Source organism: Theropithecus gelada, chromosome 7b (genome assembly GCF_003255815.1).
Source record: "Theropithecus gelada isolate Dixy chromosome 7b, Tgel_1.0, whole genome shotgun sequence".
In the NCBI taxonomy this organism is placed as follows: domain Eukaryota; kingdom Metazoa; phylum Chordata; class Mammalia; order Primates; family Cercopithecidae; genus Theropithecus; species Theropithecus gelada.
The window spans coordinates 105,705,849-105,731,143 of NC_037675.1; the positions used below are offsets into that span (position 1 = coordinate 105,705,849).

A 25,295-nucleotide genomic window follows, 5' to 3' on the forward strand; every position below is an offset into this window, starting at 1 on the left:
CGGGCACACGCGCGGCTATTAAGACACGTGCCGTTCGTAGACGCGCCGAGGCACAGATACGCCGGCGCGGGCGCTTCCCGGCACGAGGCGCACACCACCGCGACACTCACCCACGCGCGACAGTTAGACCAAAAGTGGCCCGCGACACGCAGAGTACGCTGGGCTTCCTGGAAAGGCGCCTGGGAGTCTGGGGGCCGGGGTCCCACCCCTTCCTCGGCCCACCTCACCGTGGGACTTGGTCAAGAGCGTCCCCTCCGCAGCCTCAGTTTTCCCGCCTGTAGAGGGAGGGGCGTCTGTGCCTCCTGGGAGACGCGCAGCCCTGGTGTCCCGGGAGAGGGGCGGGAGGCGCATGCGCGCGCGCAACTAGCGCCTCGCGCGGCCCTCAGCGCCGCTCCCCAAGGGAGGGACTCACCTAACAGGTTGGGGTCCTTGGAGTACGCGGGGCCGCGCAGGGAAGCGGGGACCCTAACCCCGACGCGCCGCCCAGCACTGGGCAGGGGCGGGGCACTCTCTGGGGTCCCGCCCCCTGCCGCCGGCCCCGGGAGCCCGAGCCCCGCCCCGCCCCGGCCCCGCCCTCGCCTCCCGAGCGCGCCCACCGAAGCTACCGCGCGCCCCGCGACACTCGCAGGATCTGCGAACTTCCGAGCGGCTGGGTCGGGCCATGGGGGCGCCTCGGGGCCGGATCACGTAGCCGCGGCGCCCTCGGAGAGCCAGCGCGGCCTGGAGCGCCCGCCGGGCTCTTCCCGCGCCCGGGCCATGGTCGGCCGCGGCGTCCCTCTGTGCGCGGCGCAGCCCGCGGTACGCGCGGCCGGGCCTGGAGAGGGAGGCGGGCGGCGGGGGCCCGGGATGGCGAAGATACTCGCGGGGTGCGCCGCGTCCCTGGGGGCGGGGCCTCCTGCTGAGGGTAGCGGACCCGCAGGCGGGACCTCCGGGGATGGAGGGAGTGGGTGAGCGCCAGGGTCGTGCCCAAGGCTTCTAACTTTGGCGAGAGCGTCACTCTGGGGCAGGGCGCGCTGGGGTCTGGAGCCGCCGGACGTCCCAGGCTCACTGTCCGCTTCCGCCCCCACACCCTGCAGGTGGCCGAGGGCGGCCCGGCCCGCGAGCCGCCGCCGCTGCTGGAGGTGTCCCCCCGAAAGAGGCTACCCGCCGGGCCCGCCCAGGACCCATGCGGCAGCCGCCCTGCGCCCGAGGGCGCCGGGGCCGGCGCAGAGCAGGGCCACTCGGCCGGCGGAGGCGGCTGGTGCCGCCACTGCCACACGAAGCTTGTGGAACTCAAGCGACAGGCGTGGAAGCTGGTCAGCGGGCCCGGGACGACCCTCCGGGTAAGTGACCCTTCCTTAGGCCGACCCCTCCGGGCAGGGCCACGCCGAACTTGGGTGGAACTTGGGACTTGGAGGGAAGCAGGGTTCCACTCCTTCCCTGCTGCTATTTCCACGGAGAGTTATCAGCCAGGACTTCCCCTCTGCGGGCCTCAATTTCCCGGTCTGTAATACCAGGTGTGAGCTAGGGCAGCTCAGCGCCCCCCCCCCCAGGGGCCCTGCTGCCTCGGATGGGAGGGGCCTGGGCTGGCGTTCCTCCCTCAGCCCAGATGTCCCACAGCTGGAACGCAGGTTTGTGTGGGAGGAGGAGGAGAGAGAGCGGATGGCAGGGACTCCACCCAGGGCGGGACAGCTCCTGCCCTGCCAGCAGGGAGAGGTTATTTGGTGCATTGTGGCCCTTGGGGCACCTGGGCCCCCAGCCAGGTGTCTGGAAATTGCATACCTGGGGCCGGGGGGCCTGGCAGGTGAAAGGGTGGGCCATAGCAGCTGGGGGGTCCCTGCCTACTTCTCTCCCAGCCTCAAGGATAAGAACTGTTGTCCCACACCTCCTGGGACAGAGTGAGGCAGTGGCCGCCCATGGGGAATTGAGTCTAGGCCCTCTGGGTTCCCCAGGCTCCAGCCCCAGGGGCAGGTGCTTGCAGGGGAGGGGTTCTCCTGGATTTCCAGCCAGTGGGCCTGCCGGCTTTGGAGGGAGCAGGGACCATTGTTCCAGGAACAATGCATGCTGGAAGTTTGCAAAGGCTGGGGGCAGGTGGGGGTCTCCAGAGGAAGCCCGCTGCCCGGCCTTCAGCCTTTATGAAAGAGTTCCTGGGAAGTCCACATAATCCCCATTGAATCTAAATATAGTTCTCTAAGGAGGGCTGTGGGGGTTGGAGTGAGCTGAGACCCTGACTGCCCTGTCTGGGGCTGGGCAGGGTAGGGCAGGGTACTGGTCTGGTTTCTGTCCTGGGCACCCTCTCCGGGCCCTCAGGAGTCTTGGCAAGGGATAGGAGTGCTGCAGCCTCTCTCTCTGGCTCAGGCCAGGCACCTGTGGGCCTGTCCTGGGGTAGGACTGGACCCACCCTGTCCTCTGCTCTGGACAGGCTGCAGCCTTGGCTATACTCCGTGCCCCAATGGCCTGTATCTAGTTTAAAAGGCAGCAGGAGACCTTTGAGGGCCCCCTGGAGAGGGCCAGCCAGAGCTAAAGGCCCATCTTGCTGCCTCATTGGGGAAACAGGCCAGAGACAGGAGGGGCATTAGGACTGAGCTGGTCTCCCCATTCTTGGAGTGGACTTGAACAGCTGATGCTGCCTGGCCCTGGGACCATGGTCCTGGTATGGCGTCGTGAAGGGGAGGGGGCTCCTGGTCGTGGGCAGGCCAGGGGTCCTAGTGGAGAGGGCTGCAGGTCATACTAGTCCCTGGTGGATTCGAGGTTCCTCATATGGGGGATGTCTTGTTCTCTTGTGGCAGACAGGTCATCAGGGGAGTCCCAGACCACTCATCTCCAGCCTCCCCTGAACTTGGCCTTTGACACTGGAAACTCCTCTTCCGTGCCAGCTGGGGGCTCCCCCTTCCCTGGCTGGCGCTGGCACTCAGCACAGCGGGGTCCCGGGCTGGGCTCAGCCAGGGCTTTGTTCTGCTCTGGGCCCCTTCTTCTGCTTTGTGGCCTCCTCTGGCACCTGGGGTCTGTTCTGAAGTGCTGGCCCGCCTGCAGGGTGCTGTGCCCCCAGGAGAGAAGGCCCCATCCTCCACTGTCTCTCCACAGGGCATGGGGGGCTGCACCTGCCATCCTGGGGCCTTACGGGTGTCATTGTGCTGTCCCCTGTGTGGGCGTAGGTCCCCAGAGTCCCAGCAGAATTGCACCTGCAGCCCTGGCCTGGCCTTCTGGGCCCAGATGTGTGGACATGGCTGCTTCTGTGTTTGGGTTGGGAGGGAAGTCTCTGGGGTGGCCAGGGTGACCCCAGTGTGCTCCCCGGAGTCCGGTGCACTGTCCAAGGGGCCCTGGCCTCTGCTGTCTAAGGCCAACATGGCAAGAGGTATTTAGGGTTGGTGTTCTAGGATTTCCCCAGGGGCCCATTTCGTATTTTTTAGGGGAGAGATGAGCTTCCTTGAGGATAGCCCTTTACAGTTTACAGAGAACTTCACAATCATCTGTCTGTCTCATGCTTGGATCTTCAGAGGCCCAGAGAAGTGGGGAAACGTTCTGGGACCCGGCCTGTATGTTAGAGGCCCTCGCCTCTGGGCTCCCTGCCTGTCTCCGTTGTAGAGGGGCGCTTAGAGGGTCGAGGGCCTGCCTGCTAGCATCTCCTTGAATGTGTTGCTCTTTAGCCAGCCCACGATGCCCCCATGGTCCTGCCCATGTTCATCCCCTGCTGGGCCCTTGCCCACCCTCCTGCCAGGAGGCAGTTCCCTTGAGCAGGTTCCTGAGAGTTCTTGGCCTCTGTTTCCTCCTCTGTGACACGGGACCATCTTTGTGCCCATTGCATAGGTATGTGGAGCAGTGCCCGGAAAGGATGCACTCTCACATTGGCGGCTGCTGCTGCTATTTGCTGAGTTAGGGACTCCGAGTCATTGTGCCTGGGTCTATCAGAGCCCGGGTTCCAGGCCTGCCTCTCCCTTACTGCTGCGTGCTCTCATCTGCCTGAGCCTGTCTCAGTTCCCTTGTCTGGGCAGTGAGGGTGACCATGGTCTCCCATCTGGGAATCTCATCCCCATGGCATGGATAAGACTGTGCCCTCCCCACCTTTCTGAGCCTGGTGCCCTGTCTGGGGCTGTAGGGGAGGGGGACATTCTCTTCCTGCCCAGGTTGGAGCCCCAGGGCATCGTCTTTCCTGATCTGCTTGGCCCTGGGTGTGGAGGCGAAGCCCCATGCTGGGTCTCTGGCCGTGGCTCCTGCTCCTCACTGCGCCCCCACACTGTGCCCTCCGCTCTTTGCAGGGTCCTCAGGCCTTGTCTCCGGGCTGACTACTTCAGGACCTCCATGGCCTGGAGCGGTCCCCTGTGGCCTGGCCTCCCCTGGTCCTTTCTCTAATGGGCTGCTCTGTCTGCTGTGCCACAGATGCTGTCCTTCTCCCCAGACCCCCTGGCCTCACTGGGCTGGAGGCCCTTCAGTGTCCCTGCTCTGGCGTCCGAGGCCCCTTCTCAGGTGCCCCCAACTCTGAGATGTCCCTGTGGGAGGTTGCATCCCAGTGCCTCCCATTCAGCAGGCAAAGCTGGGGCCTCCCTCTTTCTCCACGGGGCCCCTTCCCTTCCCCATGCTCACCCACCACCATGAACTGGTTCTGGCAGACCTCTTCCCTTTCCCCGACCTCAGTCCTGGTTTCCCCCACAAGAAGGAGCTCTGCCAGGTCAGGCATGGGGTCCGGGTCACCTGGAGGTGTTTGTTGAATGACTGAGTGACTAGACTTTTCCTCCCACACCCCACTTGCTGGTGGTCACCCCAGGGACTGCTGGGGCTGGATTCCATCTCTCTGCCCCTCAAAATGACAGTTCCAGTGGAGGATGACGATCCCCTTCCCCCACAGAGGATGGTTCCCTGCTTCAAGGAGAGGGTCCCTGCTTGGGGATCCATTCCAGCTGCTGACAGACATGTCATGTGAGGTGTCGGCTCCTCCTGAGACCCCGTGACATTTGAAGCGTCAATACCAGTGCTGAATTGATTATCGCCCCTAATGGGGAAAATGATCAATTCTCATTTAGCTCCTGTGCATCTCTTGCTTATCCAGGCAGGGGCTTCGTCCTTACGCCCCTGAGAGCTACAGAACCACTGCTGGTGCCACCCGCTGGTGCCACGCGGCTGAACAGTGAGGGAAGCTGCCCATCGAGGCTGTGGCTCTGGGTTCTCCTCCCAGCGAAGCTCCGGAGTGGCCCCTGTGTACAGGGAATCAGCTGTCCCGGGTCTGAAGCCGGGAACCCTCCTCCTGCTGTGCATGGCTTGGCGAGTCCTGTTTGCTTCTCCTGTTGCCTCTCTGGTTTGACTGGAGGTGACTCCTGCCAGCTCTTCGTTCCTCCTCCGTCACTTGTCTGAGGAAGCCCTCTTAGCCCCCTGGATGGATGGGGGCATCTTTGTCTTCACAGCCTCCAGGCCTGTGTTTTGAGGGTCCCGGGTCTATTGCCTCCAGATAGGCAATGGTCCTGGGAGGGTGGGAGCTGGACCCGACTGGTCCCATGGTGGAAGCTTGCCACTTGTGGTCAGAGCCCCTGGGCCCCCAGACTTGGGGCTGCCGCCTTCCCTTGCTGCTTGGAGCCTGGCCCAGCTTCTGCTGCTGCTGGGGCCACCTTTGTACCTGGCAATGGCACCCGCCTCAGGGATCCGCAGGGTGGAGTGCCTGGCATCAGCAGCACTCCCAGCTGAGCCCAGGTGTCGCAGGCTTCGGTAGCAGCCTCTGGAGGTGACAGGGGCACGGCTCCCTGGCTGGCAGGCAGGGCACTGGCTAACTCTACCGGGAAGGGCGCTGCTCGGGAGGCTGTGGAGCTCGGAGCTCCCAGTTACTCTCAGGGACAGAGCCTGGGGAAGGGCCGGGAGGAAGCCTGGTCAGGCCTAGCCTTGCTGTGCAGCCTCTGTGGGACCTGGGCTTTCTCTTCACTGGACGGGCGGTGCTGCCCCTGGGGTTCCCTGTGCTTCAGCATGTGATGGGTTGAGGGCATGTCCCTGTTCTTGTCTTGTCTTTTTGGCTGCTCTGGGGTCCCAGGGATTGAGGGTGGGCGTTTGGGGGAGGACTTGAGCTTAAGGGATGTGAACCATTGTCCTCTGAACACCAGCCAGAAGCGGAGATGGAGCCCTAGCGGCTTCCGGGGTACAGGCTTTATGTCGGGGCAGGGCGTGCTCTGGGGGAGTCTGGCCGTGGTCACACGTGGGCTGGGTGGGGATGGGATTGTGGCCACTGGTCTCACTGCCTCTCTGCTTCCAGGTGGAGGACAGCGAAGGAGGGGGACTGCAGGCCACCCCCAAACCTTCAGCTGTTCCGAGTCCTGCTGGAGGGACTTGTGAGGGTTTGGAGTGGGCTAAAGGAACGGGTCTGGGGCCTTCCCAAAGCTCCCTTAAGTACCCCGGAAGGATCTCTTATTTGGAAATCAGAAGAGCTGGTTTTTGCCTTAAGTAACAAAGAAAGTCTAGTTCTTCTCTTCCTTTGCCTGCTAGGAAACTCACGGCAAATCTGCTACTCAGCTCTGGACCACATGGGACTTTTTTTCTGTCTTTAATGGGAACGGATCATTCTTTTTGTTCCAATTACGACTGACTGTGGTTGCATGGTTTTGTTTTTAATTTATTTTTGTAGTTCCTGCAAGCCATCACACAATCTTTATGCAAGGCAGTGTGGGCTGTGAGTAAGTAAACAGTAAAAGTGGACTGACTGTGCCTTCGGCGTGTCTGCCTCAGCCTGCTCATCTGGTCCGTGGAAGCGGAGTCTGGGCTGTTGAGGGAGTGGCTGTCAGCTGGGCTTTCCCCGGTTCCTGGTGGCAGCCAGGCTGGGTGGTCTGGCCTCTGGAAATCCTGGCCCAGGAATGGGCAGCCCTTGTCAGCCTCTGAGCTCTGCACCCCCTCTGCTCCCTTCCTGCTGGGGTGAACGCTGTGCTTGATGAGACTTTCTCAGGGCAGGCTCTGGAGGCTGCCACCCCCACCACAGTGTGTCCTTGCCCTGCAGGGCCTTAGTTTCCCGCCTGTGAACAGAGTCCTTGGGCTGTGTCGTCACTCTTGCTTCCTCTGGCGCTCAGGGTCACTTTTACTTCAAGTGTCACAGTGTCTTGATTTTGCTCAGGGGCATGCTGTGGCCACAGCTGCCTCTCCAGGATGGAGTCTCCTAGGCAGGACCCGTGGGTTGTGGTGGCCCGAGGCCCTCCGCAGGGCTGCGCTGTGCTCCATGGAGACTCTTCAGTCCACCTGTCCCTGACCCCAGCAGCATCCTAGGCCTCAGCTGTAGGGCTGGGGAGGGGTGGGTGGCCCAGCCCGGTGCCCGGGGCTGATGGCAATGTATAGTCCCGCCTGGCCCACAGCCAGGCCGCTCAGCTCAGCATGCTGCACTGGGCCTGGGATGGATGTACTTGCATCCCTCCTGCGCTGGCGTCTGACCCCATGTGATGGGTGCTGCCTGAGCTTTGGCCTCTGTTTCTGGTGGAGCGTGCCACGTGCTGGCCCTTGCCCAGTACCCTCAGGGAGCTCTTTCTAAATGTCCTGTCCCCATCTTCCCTCCCCAGCTCATAGCTGCAGTTCATGGCTGCGGCCCAGCTCTGCCTCCCGGCTCTGCCTCCCGGCGCGGCCTCCCGGCTCGGCCGCCTGGCTCTGTCTCCCAGCGGCCTCCAGGACCCTCACCCCTGCCGCCAACATGACCTCCACAAAGCCCTCGTCCTCCAGCCGCCTGACCTAGCCTGTGGGGGCTCCCCTGAGCAAGGCCGAAAGGCCTCTCCTTCCCTCATCCCTGGGGCTCTCTCTCCCCCACCCCCCAACATTTGCCTTCACCAGGAAGAAGTGTCAGGCGACCTGGCTCCAAGCTTTATTTTCCATGCCTGGCTTTCTATCTTTTTCTCCTGAGGGTGGGGCTGGGGCCCCCCCCCTTCAACCCAGAGGCTCCCCAAGAGGGGCCAGCAAGGCAGTGGCAACGGTGCGTCTCTGGGCCTTGTGGTCACCCAGGTCTGAGTTGGAACCACAGCTCTGTGGCCCTGGTGCTGTGGCCTGAGGGAGGTGTCTCAGTCTCTCTGAGCCTCAGTCGATTAAGGGGTCACAGACTCATGGCAACCAGTGAACAAGGTGGTTGTTTTTGGGGGTGGGTGGCCCCTAAGGCTGTGCAGGGAGGCCTGGGGTGCCTGGCAGGGGTGTGTCTGGGTGTTGGGATGGTGCCAGGGGCCCAGCCTGCCTGCTGGGTGATTGGGAGAAGGCTTGTCCTGGTCCCGCCCAACTTCCTGGCTGCGTTTGGTATTGTGGGAAGGGCTGTACCTTGTGGGGCATGGGGTCCTTGCCCTCTGTAGATGCCCCAGAGGCCTGTGAGGAGAGGAGCCTGAGGGCGGAGGCCGGGAGGTCTGAACTCATCCCTGTGCCTACTGTGTGGTGTGAAGGGCACGGAGGGCTCGGGCCTGAGGAGCCGGGCAGCAGGGGTGCAGGGGCGGCAACCACCACAGACCCTCTTTGCCCGCTGGGGAAGAAGTGGGGGCATGGGGTGTGAGTGACTTCACTCACAGCTACAGAGTCAGGCTCTCCCTGACTTGTCCTTCGCCACTGTGTTTCCATAAGCAAAGTGCTGTGACCACGGGAAAGGCCCTGGGAAGGTGCGGTCCTGGTGTCTGGACGGCTCCTGGGGCGGCAGTGTTTGATCTCAGAGTTAAACCCAGGAGACGGCACGGGGGTCTCCAAGGGGTGGGCCTGTGAAAAGCCCCCAGATGGGCCTGGCTGGAGCTCACGTGAAGACCGTCACGGGGCAGGCCAGGTGACAGGAGGTGGGCGCTCTGGGGGCCGTGTTTGGAGTGGAGCTGCGCTCCAGCTCTGGGATCCTGGGCACTCTTGGCAGCCTTGTAGGAGGAGTTGGTGGTGTGCACAGTCCTGTGGCCTCTCACATGCAGAGGCTTCTGAGTTTCTGCCCAGGGATGCCTGGGGCCGCTGGGAGGCAGGGGCTTGATTTGAAACTGAGTCCACGGGGCCCCTTGCCTTGCCCGGTGACTACAGCCTGTACAGAGTTGGATTGAGTGTGCAGGTGACCCCCAAGCCCCTGCAGTGTACTGAGCATGCCTCTGAGCACTGGGGGTCCTGATGAGCCTGCCCCTCTGCCACCCCACCTCGCCGGGGCCATCCTTGCCGATCTGGCCTTTAACCACTCATAGCTCCAGACCCCAGCATGGCATGCGGTGGAAGACAGGGGAGGCCATTGAGGGGACGAGGGTCTCAATGAGCTTGTCTGTGCCCTGAGTTGCCCAGCTGGGCTGGCGCCTGGTACAGGCCCTTGGGGATGGCGTGCCGGCCAGTGCTGGGTGGACTGGGCTGTGTCCCTGCTCCCTCCCCTCCCAGCAGAAGAGGAAGGGGGTAGGAGGCCTTCAGAACTGCAGACCCATAGGATGGGAATGGTCCCTGAAGTCCTGGCTGGCAGACCTGGGAGGGTCTGGGCCTTTAGAGAGGTGCCCAGCTGGGCAGGAGGGGCACTGGGGCAGCCAGGTGTGGCCAGCCAGTTTCCAGATCGGAGCACCGAGCCGGCTCCTTGCCCCTCGCCCTGATGGGCTGCACCAGATGTGGAAATGCCCTGGACAGAAGGGCTGCCGCCTGGCCGGGGGTCCCTTCCTGGACCTGTTGTCAGCTCCGGAAACAGTGGCGGCTCGGGGTTGCAGCCCAGCACGCTTTGTTTGGGAAGGAAAGGGAGGGCAAGATCTAGAGGTCATGACCCGTGGGGTTCTTACGCGGGCTGCCCACACATGCACGCCTCACTGCATGGATCGGGGAGGGGCTTTGGGGCCCAGTTGCCTTCCCAGCGAGTGCCAGAGCTCCCTTTGTGGAGACAGGTGATGGGGACTCAGAGAGGGCCTCGTATGGCTGAGGTCCTGGGGTCCGATGGCATGGTCTCTGAACTGGGAGCAGGACCGCCCCCCCGCTCGCTGTCCCAGGGTGGCCTTGCCTGGCGGGGAGGTTTGATCAGCTGTTCTTTCCCATGGGCAGTGGCTTGGCTGGCTGGAGCTGGGAGACTTCTCTCCTTCAGTGACGGGGAACGGGGAGTCCCCGGTGAAGTCCCTCAGGCCTCACATGCAGGAGAAAATGGAAAGATTACTTAAAGCAACTCAGAGACCCCAGAAACAAAATAAAGAACAAAGTCATGATTTGTAAGTAGGGGGGAGGCTCCCTAAAACCCAGGCGCCTGATGGGTAGGCTGTGCTTGATGCTAAATTGAATCAAATGAAGAAAAACATTTTCCAAATGCAAGTAAAGTATCTGTTTAATTAGACCATAAAGAGAAAATTAAAAGTCATATTTTGCAGTGGAGTAATTACTGTCTTCCTCAAGGCACCAAGGCTGTGCCTCAAGGCACCAAGGCTGTGGAGGCCTGGGTGACAGGCGGTCCTGCTGTCTGGGGCTTTTAGGAGTTCAGATTCCTGAAATTGGGGCAGTAACCCGTTGGGGGCTTGGGCCAGAGGACCTCTTGAGCTGCCGGGATGGCTGGGAGAGGAGGCCTGGCCCCACTGCCTGGCCTGTGCAGAGGTCGAAAGGTGCAGGAAGTGGCCACAGTGCAGGATTTGTTGTTGTTGGCGGTGGGGGCTGTGCGGGCGGGGAGGGGGAGGGGCAGGGCTGCAGGGCTGGGCGGCCTTTGTCTCTCTGAGGGCTGCGTCTGGAGTCTGCTGTGCGGGGAGCAGTCAGTGGTGTGGGAGACCCTCGCCTTCGCCTTCTGGGGCCCAAGATGCCCATCTCTGGGAGCCACCCGTGTTAGCAGTGGCCTCCCTGAGCCCCTCCCTGGAGCCCTGAGTGCCGGCCCAGTGTGCTGGGTGGGGCGCTGACTTCTCCTGTCGTAGCCGGACAGTGTGCTGGGCACCAGGCTGGTCTCGCAAATGGGAGGTCTCGGGTCTCCTGGGCTGGGCTCTGTGGCTCTGAGTGGCCCCGGCAAGCAGCCCTGTGGTTCTGTTTCTGCCCGAGCAGCCTGTGCCCTGGCCCCTGTGCTGTGCCAGCCTGGTGCAGCCTGGCTGGTGTGATGGCTCAGTGGTGGGGGTGATGGCGCCCGGTCCCTTTCAGCGTCTTGCTGTCTTGCGCCGGGCCGGTCTTGCGTGAGTGACTAGGGTTGGAGAGATGGCCCCTACCCTGTGCCTGTTCAGGGGCTTGAATTCCTGGGGCCTTGGGTGGGCCTCTCAGTGCCACCCATGGAGCCCACTGGGTCAGGGTTGGGTGGTGAGAGTCCCTGAGAGGAGGACCTGGTGGCCCGTCCTGGGGAGGGATGCGTGGCCCACTCAGGGCTTTCGCCGTGGGGCCCGGCCTCCAGGATGCTGCCTGGCACCTGGGCTGCTGGGGGAAGGTACCCTGGCCCAGATGCCAGGGCCACCGCTGTTGCTGAGCAGGTGACTGGCAGCCTCGGCTTCTCCCCAGTAGGGTTTCAGCTTGAGATGGGCCCCCCTCCAGCACAGGCCCCCAAACACCTGGAACTTGGATGCCCGGAGCTCTGAGGCCTGGATAGGTCTGGGGCCTCCCTGGCAGCTACTGTCTGAATTCCTGATGGCGAAGCTGGGTGGGGGCTTGGGCGGGGGGCACTGGGCGGGGGCCACTCTGGCTTCCTGTCCCCTTTTCCCTGCTGCCCCTCTGCCTGGCCAGCCCGTGGTGGGCGGTGCATTCTCAGGTCTGTCGGGGCTCCCTCCCTCCCCTGCCCTTGCTCTGCTTCCTGCCTCCTGCCATGCAGCCCGGGAGGGAAGGGCAGGGTGGGCTTCCCAAGGCTGAGGTCGCTGGATGGGCAGAGGCTGCCTGGCCTGTGGAGAAGCTCCAGAACGGGGGGCTGGGGGCCGGGCTGAGGGCCGGGCCGCTTGTCAGGTTGGGTTAATGGCTCCAGCAGGCGGGGACTTCCTTCCCCTTCACTTGGGCCACCAGGGCAGCCTCCTGCTGAGTGGAAAATCAGCATAATCTGAGCCCGACTGGAAAACAGGCCCTGTCTGCCCTCAGCTTGTGGCTGGGACTGAGGCCAGGGGCCGGTTCTGGGTTCCACATGTAGACCTGTGTGCCCGCTGGCTGCATCAGCAGAGCTAAGCGGGGCTCCTGCAGAGTCTGCTCTGGTAGGGCCCTCCCCCTCCTCCTCCTCCTCCTCTGCAGGGCTCCTTGTGGCTGACCTCAGCGAATCCCCGAAGCAGCAGGAGGGAGGGGCATTGGCTAATCGGGACCAGACGCGCCAGACACTTCAGAGGCTCTGCAGGCCCCTGGCTGGAGGAAATCCAGGCCTCTGAAGTGGCCCATAAATCAGGCATCTGGGCCTGGTGGGGGTCGCCCTTTCATGCGACCTGGTCTGCCTGGGTCTGTGGGGAGTGTGAGGTGGTCCTGGAGGAACATGATTGCCGCACATGCTTGGCTGACACCGGCCACCCTGGACCACAACTGTCACCACGGTGAACCTCCAAGGCGTCTGTGGACGCAAGCGCCCAGCCAGCCAAGGACAGGCTCAAGGAATGTGGGTGGGGTGAATGAGACACCCTTTCCCCGGTATGATGGGCCTCAGCTCCCTCATCTGAGAAATGGGCACATTTGAGAAGGCCGTAGTGCCTTCTGTGGCCAATAGGGTGGCTGCATTGGAGTCTGGTCTTGCCTGGAATCCCTTGGGGCAGTGTGGCCAGCCATCGAGCCAGGGACTGCCTGGGGCCAGGTGGGGTGGGGAGGCCCAGGTTGCGGGTGGTGGGGAAGTTGGGGGCTGGTGGAGGACCCCTGTCGGGTGGTGTTCGGAAAGCCCTGGGTGGTCACGGCCATAGCAGGGCTGGGCTGGTGCTGTCCAGGGGGCTGCCCAGGCTGGGTGCCCTATAGCTGGAACACCCCTTGGGGAGGGGGTGCAGACGCAGAGGGCCTGGCCCCCTCCACAGAGAGCAGGACAGACACTGGTCCTGGCTCTGGCCCTGACTGTTGCAGAGCGGTCCCAGGGAGGGGCAAGGCCAGAGCCTGGTGGGGTGGCGAGGGACACTGGTGGGCCCCGGGAGGAGTGAGCCTCTTGGTCAATTCTCTCCCGGTGAGCTTTGCTCTGTGGCTTGTCTCCTTCTTGCTCCTCCTCCTCCTTCTGGAAGACGTCACTGCCTCCAGGAAGCCCTCCCTGAATTTGAGGCTGGGTGAGGAGCATCCTCTGGGTTCTCCTGGGTCTTGCTTTTAGCCATTTCTAAAACCCAGTCTCATGGCCGGAGAAACCTGTGTGTCCCACCAGTTCAGGGAAGGGGACAGTCACCAAACAGGGTGCAGCCCAGCGCACAGCTCAGGCCCTGGGGGCAGCTGGAGTGTGTGGCGGGGGGCGGGGCCCTGGGCTGTACCCAATCCTGCGGCCCTTGCGCCCCTGCGCTGAGCTCATGTGCCCTCTAGGAGCGTCTCCGCGGGCGGCCTTGACTTCTGTTGACACCGTTACAGCAGCACTGGTTTGATTTTCCACCTGCCCCACTGGGGCTGGAGACCTGGAGAGGAAGGGGGAGGGTCTCCTGCCCCCCCGCTCCGCCTTGAGTGAGTGTGGGTGAGGGAGGCCCTCGTGGCTCTGGAAGAGACGTTGCTTTTAAGGGGCCCTGCTTCTCGCCAGTCTCCTGCGTGTCCCCGGCCAGGCGGCCTTAGCTGACAGTGGTCTGGTTGTCCAGGAGCCACAAACCTTCCTTGTTAGCCGCAGGCCGGGGTGGTTAATGACGGCTGGGGAAGGTGGGCAGTTAACAAGGACACTGCGAGCCTCACGGTGAAGCCCGATAATTATTTTCCTGCTGGGCTCGTGTGGATGAAACTGTTGGGGCTTATTAATCTGTTACGGATGGTGTGGTGGCCAGGCGGGGGCTCGAGGCTTCATGGAGGGCGAGAGTGCTGGTGGGCTCTGGGTGCTGGCCCTCCCTCCCCAGGCGCTGACCCTCCCTTTGTCCCTTGCTGTCCTCAGGATCCTTGCCTCTCCGCCCTGCTTCTTGACAAGCTCCCAGCACCTGGGGCCCTGCCAGCCTGTCGCCCAGAGGCCGAGCGCCGCTGTGACGTCTGCGCCACACACCTGCAGCAGCTCACACGGGAGGCCATGCACCTGCTGCAGGCCCCTGCCAGCCACGAGGACCTCGACGCCCCCCATGGAGGCCCTAACGTCGCACCCCCCAGCACCACGACCAGCTCGAGGGACACGCCAGGACCAGCAGGTCCTGCAGGGAGGCAGCCAGGCCGAGCCGGGCCAGACAGGACCAAGGGGCTGGCCTGGCCCCCCGGGCCCAGTGTCCAGGTGTCTGTGGCACCTGCAGGTCTTGGAGGGGCGCTGAGCACGGTCACCATCCAGGCTCAGCAGTGCCTGGAGGGCATGTGGAGCGTCTCGCGGGTCAACAGCTTCCTCCCGCCGGCGTGCCTGGTGAGTGCCTTTCTCAGCGGATGGGGGCTGCTGGCCTCCTCCCTCAGAACTGGGCTTCCTTCGGGGGTTTCTGTCCACGCTGAGTGCCCTGCAGTAAGGCTTCCCTGAAGGGAGGGACTGTGGGCATGGGGCTTCCCCAGGCACTCCTGGGGCCCCACATCAGATGCACCCTCCATGATGCACAGCAGCTGCTCTCAGGTCCCTGCCTGACCTTCTTTGGGAGCACGTGCCCCTCCCTGGCTGTCTTTTGAGACTGGGGCTGAGGGCTCACCAGCGCCCAACACAGGGCTTGACGATGCACAGTGCACCGTACGTAGATCAGGGCTCACCAGCGCCCAACACAGGGCTTGACGATGCACAGTGCACCGTACGTAGATCAGGGCTCACCAGGCAGATGGAGTAGGAGGGCCCTTGCGGCAGAGTGAGGGCCCATGCGGAGGCCTGGGGGTGCGAGGCATCCATGGACGTCGGTGTGTGTGGCTGCGTGGAGAAGCCTCCCTGCATCGCCCGCCCGTGTGGCACCCCGGGGGCGGAGGGATGTGTGGGCCCCCCTGCATCGTCCGCCCCTGTGGCACCCCGTGGGCGGAGGGACGTGTGGGCTCCCCTGCATCGCCCGCCCCTGTGGCACCCGGGGGGCAGAGGGACGTGTGGGTGGCTGTGAAGAGCCCTGTTATTGCCTGGCACACTGTCCAGTCACCACAGAGCAACCAGCACAAGCTTGCCCTTCTCCCTTGGTCTCCAGGCCTGGTGGCATTTCCAAGGGCAGACAGAGGTGCAGAGACCCCGTAGTCTCTGGGGCAACATTGGCCGCTGATCCTGAGGCCAGCCAGACCCTGCCCTTGCCTTCTAGGCTTTCGGCCGCCCTGTGACTGGTGAGGTGGCCTGTCTGGACATCAAGATCCTGCCCCAGCTGGGGGCTGGCCTTGGCTCTAGCTGCCTTGGCACTGGCTGCTGGGCTGCCCTAGGGGTCGAGGTGCACAGAGGCCCATGGGAGGAACTTCTGGACACCCCCTGAGTCCCAGTTGGTGTGGTGATTCCCCGGTGGCCTCGGGACCCACACCCTTTCACCTATGAAGTCCCTGGTGAGGCCAAGAGGAGGGAGCCCTACCCTTGCCATGAGGTGCCTCCTGGCCCCAGGGCTGGGCATCCTGGGAGGGGTAGGTGGGAACGGTGCTGGGGGCTGCAGCAGGTGAGCTGGGCAGCATCCTGGAGGAGGTGGCATTGAGCTGGGCGTGTGTGGAAGAATCAGGGGCTGGGCCTGAAACCCAGGATGGTGGGCACAGGTGCCTCCGTCTCCTGCTCTTGTCTCCCTGGGCCACTCGGCCTCACTGCACCCTGTCTGTTGCTGAGGGTCCCAGCGGGTGGGGGTGGAGAAGATTGCAGACCCCTTGCTGGGCAGCCCTGCTGGTGGATGGCGCACTGTGAACGGCAGGCATTTAGGCACCCTCTCTGTGTTACGTGCACATTGATCGTGGCCAGGGTGGGTGGGAATGGATTTATAATTAGACAACAGTCTGGGCAATCAATAGGGAGATTATTAGAACCATAAATAGAACTTTAGGATTCAGATGAGGTAATTTCCCCTGAACCAGGGCATCGATCATTAGCGTGGCCCTGGAATGTTAATGTTGCCTGTTAGACTCTAGAGTTAAATACTTGTGGAGAGACACGCTGCAAATCTCCACCACAGACCGTCAGCCACCCCTGGGCCGAGTGAGATTGTTCCAAGGCGAACATTGATCTGGGGCGAGCGGGTAGGACGGGGGTGCTGTAGCCCTCTCTGTTACACGATGTGGAGAGGAGGGGCAGGGCCCAGCCATGGCACTTTGGCCTCGGCCGAGGCTTAGCAGGGCATGCTGAATGTGGCTGGGTCTGGCCAGAAGAGGCTGATCCTTGGAGGGGTGGTGGGTGGCCCAGGGCTCCCAGGACCCCCTGCAGCCACAGGTGGGGCCTGGAACATCCCACATCTTGAGCATCCAGAGACTCCTGGGCTATGGAGCCGCCTGGCAGGGCTGTCCAGCGGTTCTTTCCTGGCTGTTGGGCCAGGCCCTGTGCCTGTCCCTGTGCCTGTCCCCCACCCCTCCTGGCCTGAGAGCTCTGGACAGTGGTCATGGGGGCCACCCCAGTGCCCTGTCTGCACCACCAGAGGCTGTCAGGGTCTGGGACACGCTGCGAACCGTGGCGCGTTTCACACTGTGAACCAAGCTGCGAGACCGAGGCTGTGACCTTCAGGGCCCACAGTGGGCTGCAAGCGGCACAGTGGACGCCCACAGAGGGGCGGCCCGGTGGGCAGTGTGGGGTGCTGAAAGTGTTGGCGGTGGCCCAGAGGAGCTGGGGTGCCTCCGTACATGGAAGTTGGGTGGCACCAGCTTGGGGGCTCCTGCCACCCCTGTGCCGGACCGCAGGGGCTCTGGAGGGTGTCCCATGGTCCTCACAGCTGAGACAGGCCAGGCAGGGCCAGATCTTTCAACTCAGGGCTGTCCAGGCCCTAAGGCCCTTTGAGTGACGAGGCTGGAGCTTCGCGTGGGTGGGTGAATCCGCCCCATGGGGCTCTACAGGGTGGCACACATCCACACCTGTGCAGGGGTGACACTGGCAACGGAGAGTTCAGCTCTGAGCCTCCTTGGCCGCTCCTCAGCCCCTCCTCCTCCCTTTCTCCCCCGACTTTTCAGCACAAAATAGCACCCAGTGAAGCATTTATCTGGGGGGCTGGTGTCTTTCGCGGGCCAGAACCTTACAGATGCGTTTAGGCTTGGAGGGCTCCTAAGAAAAGGGTTAGCTTGGCGTTTCCTAAACTGTGTTCCATGGAACCCTGGTGTTCCCTGAGGTCGCAGGTGCTCTCTGCTGGCCGCCTGGTGCCTGCTGTGGTTAGGAAGCTCCCACTGGGGTGGGTCCCGTGCGGCTATGCTTGGGGCCCTTGGCTCTGCGCCCCTTGGCCTGACGCTCCCCTCTCTCCTGCCTTTCCTTCCGCTGCTGCTGTGGCGCCTCCATCACATGTTCTGTTTGGCCGCCCGCCCCCCCTCTCTTCTGCCCCCGTGTTGTGGTCTTCCCTCTCGCCGTCCTCCCCCGCCCCCGGCTCTCGCTTTGCCAGACGGCTTCTTTTGGCATGCCCGGGCTCTGCTTCCGGCAGGAATTGGCAGTGGCCGTCCCGGCGGATGGGGCGGTGTCCCGGCAGCGCGTGGGACGGTGGAGCCGAGGCGCGTGCCGGACTCCTGAGACAGGTCAGTGTGGGGAGGCCCAGCTGGCCGCAGGCCTGCACCGTTGCTGGGCGGGGCCGGAGCCTTCTGGCCGGAGGTGGAGAGGCCGGCTTGAGATGGGGGAGGGCTCGGGCCCTGTGGGAAGAGGGCGGAGGAGCCGGGTGGGCTGTGGTGTAGCAGCTCTGTCCTTGTTGTGGCCCCTCCAGCCTCAGTGCCCCTGTCCAGTGGGGGAGGCAGGGTATCCTGGTGCCTCACTGGACACTGTGATTGGGCCTGGCCCAGGCTGCCAAATGTGGCCCCACGGTGGTGCCATCGCGACAAGCCACCTGTGGGTGCCGCGCTAGCTGTGGGTGGTACGACCCCAACCCTGGCCCCCAGGAGAACTGGCCCTGGGTGCTGACTGCCATGCCCAGGTGTGCTCAACCAGACCCAGCTCTGCTTGGGGGACTCAGGACCTGCTGTTAACATTGTAACTTTAAAGAACTCTTTCCTGTCTGCTTAGCAAGGGAGTTTAGGCCTTTGATAAGGAACACATACATTAAGTGATGACATAGAATTCACATTTGAGGTGAGGGGGTGGCTTGGAGAGGGAGAGGGCTGGCTGGGCTGGGTTCAGAGGGATGTATAGGAGTTCCTGGCCGGCAGGCTGGTAGTGGGATGTGGTGTGCTGGCACAGTGTCTAGTGAGCTGTTCCAGGTCCCAGGTTCGCCCTTTTCTGCTACTGGGCAGTCCTTCTGGAAGCCCCGGAGGAGTGGCTGGTGCCTAGGGCCTGGGAGGGCACCCAGCTTCCATCCAGCCTAAGTCTTGGGGCTCTCTGTGAACTTCCTTTCGCAGACTTGGTTCTGTTGCAGGTCCCGGGAGGGGCCTGGAAGCTGGTGCCGGCCATGGGTTGGGCAGAGTGAGCCCCTCCATGGTGGTGAGGAAGGAGACTGTCTGGGACGGCAGGGCCTCTGTCTGGAGTGTCCCTCCCAGGTCCTGGGGTGACTTGTTCTGCTGATGTGCCATGCCTGGCCTCTGACCTGTGCCACTTGGGACACCCTGAGGATGCTGGGCCCTCCAGACCAGCCCACGTCCCCTCAGCATGGGGACCCCAGTCCTCTGCCAGCCTGGGCACAAAGGACACCTCGGGCAGTGGTTATTGATTGGACACTTGGGGCCGAATGACGGTTGGCACCCGGGTGACTGTGACCTGACCAGGCCATGGTGCTTAAGGGGGTCCTTGGAGAGCTTGGGGCAGTGGGCCCTTGGGGCGGGCGGCCGGGGCGAGGGGTGGCCAGGCTGAAGCAGGCTGCCTTCCCTGCCCTGCCTGAGGTTGCATCCCCCCACGCAGCCCAGGGCCAGGTTTGGCCTGAGGGTCCCACGTGTCTGGGAACGGAACGTGTGGAGGTGGAGCTCATGTTTGCTGGGCTGTCCCGGACGTTTAATTACGTTTGTGCTTCGTTATGAGGCGGCCTCCCTTTCTGGGATTTATTTGAGCTAATGAGTTGGAAATGCCAGGGTAGCATTTCAGATGAGGGAACGCCATACATCACCACACGTGGGGCAATTAGTGCTCCTGCCAAATAGTTATTGGGGTTTCTTCTCGAATTATGCCGCTGGGTGCTCCCGGGTGGCTCAGGGGTGAGAGGGTGGGGGGTCTGTGTCCATCGGTCTTGACCAGTGTGGTCACTGCGATTCTGGAGCTTGATGGGGGAGAGGCAGAAAGTCTGGCTCCTGGGCCACCGTCTGCCTCCCTCTCTGCCTCCAAGGAGTCCTGCTGGGGCAGAGCACCCACACACCCCGAGCCGGGGCGGTGACCTCAGGGCCCAGGCAGGCCTTCCACACTGGCTCTGTCTCCCAGCTCTGATTTCTGGGGCCTTCCCGGCTTCACAGGCTGGGCCCTGGCGGTGCAGAGCCTCCAGGAATGTGCTGGGCTCTGGGGTACCCAGGCCTGTCTCTTCCACTCCAGGTGCCAGGGGCGGTGGTATCTCTGCCCTTGGGTTCCTCATACGCACTCTCTCCTTCCCTCCAGGCCGAGGCAGCGGTGGCGGCCGTGGCGGTGGCAGACACGGTCCGAGAAGGCCCCCCCGTGGCGGGCCCTGATGGTTTGTCGAAGGCCTGGGGCCGTGGTGGGGCCTGCACATCTGCTCTGGTCACCCCCACCCCGGGCTCGGTGGGGGGCTCCACAGGCCCCTCAGCTGCAGCCTCCTTCTTCATAAGGTATGTCCTGGGGTTTCCTGGGTAGCCTCATGGGCGGGGCCCCATGGCCCCGGCTCTGAGCCCCTGGGGACCTGTGGGCCGTTCCTGGGGAACGTCGGGCGTGCTTGCTGCCAAGATGAGTGGATGGGGAGCTGCACAGAATGCAACTGCTGAGCTGCTCGCAACCTGCCGGCCTCTTGGGCCCCATGCCAGGACAGCACTTGTCCTGTGGGTGTCAAGAGAAATGTTGGGGGCATCTCACCCTTGGGGGAGCACTGCCAAGGAGGGGCTTTGTGGCCAGGACCCTGCCTGAGTTGGAGCCTGGTCCCTGCCTCTTCTGAGCTGTGCAATCTTGGGCAAATCACCTAATCTCTCTGTGCCTGGGTTTCCTCCCATCAGCTGGGCTCTTCCTCATAGAGTCGCTGTGACTGCAGCAAGAAAATGTGTGTGAAGCCCGGAGAATGTGGCTGGCCCAGAGTGGGGCAGCTCAGCTGTGGACACTGGGGGCTGCTCGGGGCAGGTGCAGGCTGGGGCCATAGAGATGACAAGGCCGGTCTTCAGGGCAGCACGAGGGGAGGGGCAGCAGGGGCTTGAGTGGGTGCCCACAGTGCCAGTCGGGCTTTTGGTTGGCAGGTCCGGCTCCACCAGGGCATCCCCCATTGGGGGACCGTGTCTGACATCACTTGGTTCCTTTCCCAGGCCGTGAGCTCGGGTGCCTGCCTTCTCTGCGCTCCCCTCTGCTGACCCCCACCACTGCCAGAATGCCAAGCCTGAGGCCCTGCAGGCACCAGGTCCTCGACCGACTGCTGTTGTGGATGTGGTGGGCCAGGCAGAGGGAACAGGGGAGCAGAGGTGGGGAGGGGGAGTCGGCATGGAGGGGCATGGCGTGGGAGCTTCCACTGGGCCCTTCCCGGCAGGGCGTTTGGTCCTGGGGACCCGTGGCAGAGCCCCCTCTTATCCTTGGGTGTAAAGATGCGGATCACAGGATGTAATTGCCATAATGCCTGGTAATGGCAGGCCCAGCCGCGGGTCACTGTCCCATTAGCAGCCCCGCGCGGGTGCTGATAAGCTTGAACATGCATCACACCCGACGGCCAGAGACGAGGGCGTCTTATCAGCGCCGGCCCTGGGGACTGTGCGGTCTGATTGCAGAGTGACGGGGCATATGATTAGGGCATTGTCGCACGCCGTGCGCCGGGCTGAGGGCTGATGAGCACACCACCGCACTGGAGCCCAGCCAGGCCGCACACGTGACCAGTGTGGCCTCAGCGCCACCCCAATTAGGCGCCGAGAGCACGGCGGGTGGGGGCCCTGGTGGGAGCAGATGGGGGTCCTGCCCAGCTTGCTCTGGGGTCCCCCGTGTGTGTGCCAGCCCACCCTGTCACAACCCGCCTAGTCCTGAATTAAAGGGCCTGTGCGGCTGGACTGGGCACGGGTCTGTGGCCATGCTCCTTTGGGTCCTGTTTGGCAGGAGGATTTGAAACGTGGAGCCTTCCAGAAAAGGAAGAATAGCTGCAGTGCTCAGAGCTCCCCCCATCCTTGATGCTAAGGCCCCTGGTGCCCAAGGAGAGTTCCTGACCCTGGAAAGTAGGGGTAGGGTGTCGGCCCCCAGCCTGGCTCGTTGGTGTCCTGGAGTCCAGCAGAGCGGCCCTGGCTGCCTTTTGTTTGGGAACTGAGGCTGGTGCCGCTCCCCAGCCTCGCTGCCTGCTGACCTTGGGAAGTTACCATAGAAACCAGCGCATCAGGCTGGGGACCCAGAGGCGGGTCTCCCGAGGCGGGGGGTGCTGCCGCCGCCATTACTTCCAGCCTGTTAGGCACCCTGGGTCTCAGCGGCTCCTGCCAGGCCACTGCAGGTGGCAGGCCGTGGGTCAGGTTGTGGCGGCGGACGTCTTGGCAGGTGGGCCCCGTCGGTGGGTGCCTAACGTGGGCTGGGGTCAGTGGTGGGTGACCCACCACTGGGTGACTCCAGTGGGACTGCAGTACCCTGAACCCTCGGGGTGAGATCAGAGGGGGTGTCTGCTCCTGGGTTTTGTGGATGTGGGCGTGGCTCTGAGTGGGGATGAGTCCGCTAGGAGACAGCGGAGCTTCAGCGCCCGCCCCAGGGGTCTTGGGCACGTGCTGAGGATACCTTCTTTGCTCCCACCTCCACCCTTGCAGAGGACCCGGGAGGGGCGGCACTGACTCCAGCCCCTGCTCTGCCCTTGGGAAGTTTCCAGTCTGGAGGGACAAGGGGCACCTCTGTGGAGGCAGCCTTAGATGGCAGCATGGGACCCGTGCAGCAGCCGGGGCAGAGTGGTCTCTCAGGGAGCGGGCTTTGAGGGTTAAGTAGGAGTCTGGCAGGCAGCATTGCCAAGTGGGGACAGAACGGGGTAGAGGTCAGGAGTTTGGGTTTTTGAATCTTGTGGGCCTAGGGAGTCCCAACTCTGCTGCTGCCCACAAGCGCCCCAACCCTGGCTAGGACACCAGCCTCAGGCTGCCCCCGATCCTTCCAATGGCCTCTGGAATCCTCATCTCCACACCGGGAAGCTGGGATGTGCAGTGATCCCATGGGTGCCCGGGTGCCTGGGTTTCGTTAATGCTAACAGGGGCATAGATAGAGCAGGGGCTGAGCCCCGTGCCCTCACCCCGTGGGTGGGGCCTGGTGGAGCTGCAGGGACTGAGGCCGCGCAGCTGTGATAGAGCTTGGCATGCTGGCCCAGTAAGTGTTCAGAAAGGTGGGGTGCGTGGACCGGGTGGCCCCCAGGGTTAGGAGTTTTCCAAAGGCTCCGGTGACCCCCGAAGGCTCTGGCAACTCTGATGATACTGTCTGCGGTCCCACTGGTTTGTGCTGGCACTGGGAGCCTCTGCAGTGCCGCCTCTGAGGTACTTCCACCATCACACTCTCACCTGCTCGCTGCCATGCGAGACCCCAAATCAAATGTCTTCGAAAAAACTGCTAAAGGAGTTTGCTTCCCTCTGGTGGGGGGCACCTCATGGCACACGCAGGTACCCAAACCCCCCACTCCCCATCCCATTGTGGCCTCAGCAGAGCCCCCCGGTGTCTGCCTGGATGCCCAGGCCCATGGATGGTCAGGCTGGCACCTAGCAGAAGTACAGCGCCTAGCGGGGGCGGTGCACTCCCCAGAGGCTTAGCTGGGGACCCACATGGAAGGCACTGTCTGGGGAGATGCCCCCCCACCTGTCTTCTGGCCTGTGGCTGAAAATCCAGGACACAGGAAGTGCAGGCCACAGCAGGGCTGGGAGTTGGAGAGGCTGATGGCTCAGTTCCTGGCCTCAGGCCCCAGCTGCCTCCAGCTGGGGTCCAGGGTCCCCTTCGCAGGTCTGCAGGACCCAGCTGGGGTCCCCCGACGCCTGCCCTGGTTCCTTGGTGAGGCAGGTCTGGCAGGTGGCAGGTGTCCCTGGGGTGAGGTGGAGTAGGGAGGGTGGGGCTTAGTCCACCAGCCCCACACGGCCCAGTGTGGAATCTCTGGGTTGGCCATAACTGATTCCTGCACGCGACAGAACAGGCTCGTGTGTCTCCTTGGGGTAATTAAGGGCCTCGCCATCAAGGCCAACTGCCTGTGAAATTACCCTCTTGTTTGGAAGAGGTGATTTTTCTCTGTAAAAAGGAAAATATTTCCCTTTCTGTTGACGTGAATCGATGGCCAGGGCCAATGAGCTCAGGCAAGGCTGTGGGATTGCAGCAGGACACCCGGTGGCTCTGGGGGCCGCTCAGGAGCCCGCTGTCTGGTTCATCCTCAATCACGCATATTCTGAGGTCTTCTGTGAGCATCTGCCCCAGACCCCCTGCTGGGAGGGACACAGCTGTGTAAACTGGTGTCTCACGGCAGGGGGTAGTTTCTATAGAAGCAGGAGGCGCAGGGGCTGGGGACGCCCATCTCAGGGCATCAGGGCAGGCTTCCTGGAGGAGGTGGCTTGTGAAGATGGGGGCTGTTTATGCAGGTGAAGTTCCTGCTTTTCTGAGTCGTCCCTTCAGAGTCAAACCCCTCAGACTTGCGCACTGAGGGCTGCTGCTCCCTGGCAGCGTTGGGTGTGGGTGGTGTCTGCCGTAGCCTGGGGGAGACAACCCCCACTGCTCAGAAAGTAAGTTCGTGCCTCCGCAAGGCTGGCGGCCCTCAAGGGCTGTTGAAGCCAGGCATGGTAGCCAGGTGGGGCTGCTGTGTCTGACGGGTGTTTCCATGGGGACCTGAATTTCATCAAAGGAGAATGCCCGTTCTGGGGCCTCGTTAACGCAGTGACAGGCCTTTGAGTCATACCAGGGAGGTAACCCCGTAAAAGCAGGCACTGGGAGGGCCCAGGGCTGGGGTGCAGCGTGTTGACGATGGGCCCCAGGAGGAGGGGGCGCCTCAAGTTAGGTCAGATTGTGGGGTGGAGATGTGCGGCAAACAACCTTCCAGACTTCCAGGGCTGGTGGAACCGCAGAAGACGCCGGGTCCCAGCCTCTGTCTAGGCGGCCTGGGCCCTGGGTGTGCTTGCTGTGGCCCAGGCACACCTGAGGTCTGTGCTGGAGGCGCTGGCTCCTGGGAGGGTCACTGGAAGGGCAGAGCTCTTGTGGCCTTTCGCATGGCCGATGGAGCAAAGCACCAGCCTGGTTTTGGCCTCTGCAGACCTGAGGCTCCAGCCCCAGTATCCCTCTGGCCTCTCCAAGTGCTGCTGCAGTCTCCGGTGCTCCGTGTCCCCTGGAGGCTTGGGGGTGTGGGTGCCGATGCCCTACTTCCCACAGCCTTGGGTCAGAGCTGGTACCCTGACCCCACCCAGCCTAGGGAGGGGCTGCAGGGGAGGTTTGAGGAGCTGGCTCTGGGTGGGCGTGACCTCTCCCCGTCCACTTGAGGCCGAGCCAACGCCCTCCAGTGAGGGCCTGTGCTGGGTGTCCCCCTACATCCATTTCCAGAGGAGTAGAGGGGTGCAGGGAGTCTCCCTGTCCCTTATAGGGGCCACCGCGGGGACCATCCTCAGCCCCGCCTGTCCAGGCAGGCTGGGGGGCTTCCCACCTGCACCTGCAGGGCCCTACCCTTCCTCCCTCCATGCCCTGAGAAACCTGGGGGTCCCAGCCTTGGGGCAGCGTCAGGCAGCGGGGTGGGGCAGCCCTGTCCCTGTCCTGCCTGCTAGATATAAATGTTTTCCAGAGCAGGGCTGCAGCTTCTTCCCTTGTGGGCGGCTGGCTGGAAGCTGAGGTGTAACCCAGGGTTGTGGGGTGGGGGGTCTGGAACAGGAGGCTGAGGCTGGGGTGGTGGGTGGGCAGGAAGAACCCCAGAGCAGACAATGGTGAAATCCAAGCCTTCTCCCACCCAGGCCCCTACACGCGCAGATGCAGCCCTGCCTGCCTGCCTCTGGCCTCGCCCGGGCCCCTGCCCAGTCTCTCTGCCCCTCTGGGGGCTCACTTTGAGGTTTGGGTTGTGGCTCTGTCCTCTGCACTTCCCAGCATTCCCCTCTGCCTGGGCTTCTTGCCCTGTGGACAGACGCACAGGCGCACAGACACACAGACACACAGACAGCGCGGGCGACTGTGTCGGCCTCCACCCTGTCCCTGATCTGCTGTGTGAGTGATCTTTGGGTGAGGAGGGGACAAGGGCCTCTTCCTTGCAGGGCAGTTGTGAGGTTTACAGAGATGAGGCTTAGGCACGGTATGGGGTACA

At 63.2% G+C, this 25,295-nt stretch overlaps 1 protein-coding gene across 2 annotated transcripts in view; it reads left to right on the forward strand.

Annotated features, from left to right (window-relative positions):
- Window positions 1-407: 407 nt before the first annotated feature.
- The window catches only part of KIF26A (kinesin family member 26A), a 41,583-nt gene continuing 16,695 nt past the window's right edge, over window positions 408-25,295 (forward strand). Inside the window, exons 1-4 of one of the 2 annotated variants that reach the window (XM_025392223.1) lie at window positions 408-419; window positions 1,077-1,322; window positions 13,838-14,284; window positions 19,493-19,680. In XM_025392223.1, coding sequence (XP_025248008.1) covers window positions 13,967-14,284; window positions 19,493-19,680 — 506 coding nt within the window. In that variant the 5' untranslated portion in view covers window positions 408-419; window positions 1,077-1,322; window positions 13,838-13,966. Of the gene's footprint in view, window positions 420-756; window positions 799-1,076; window positions 1,323-13,837; window positions 14,285-19,492; window positions 19,681-25,295 lie in introns of those variants that run through there. The other variant, XM_025392222.1, reaches the window with a different exon arrangement.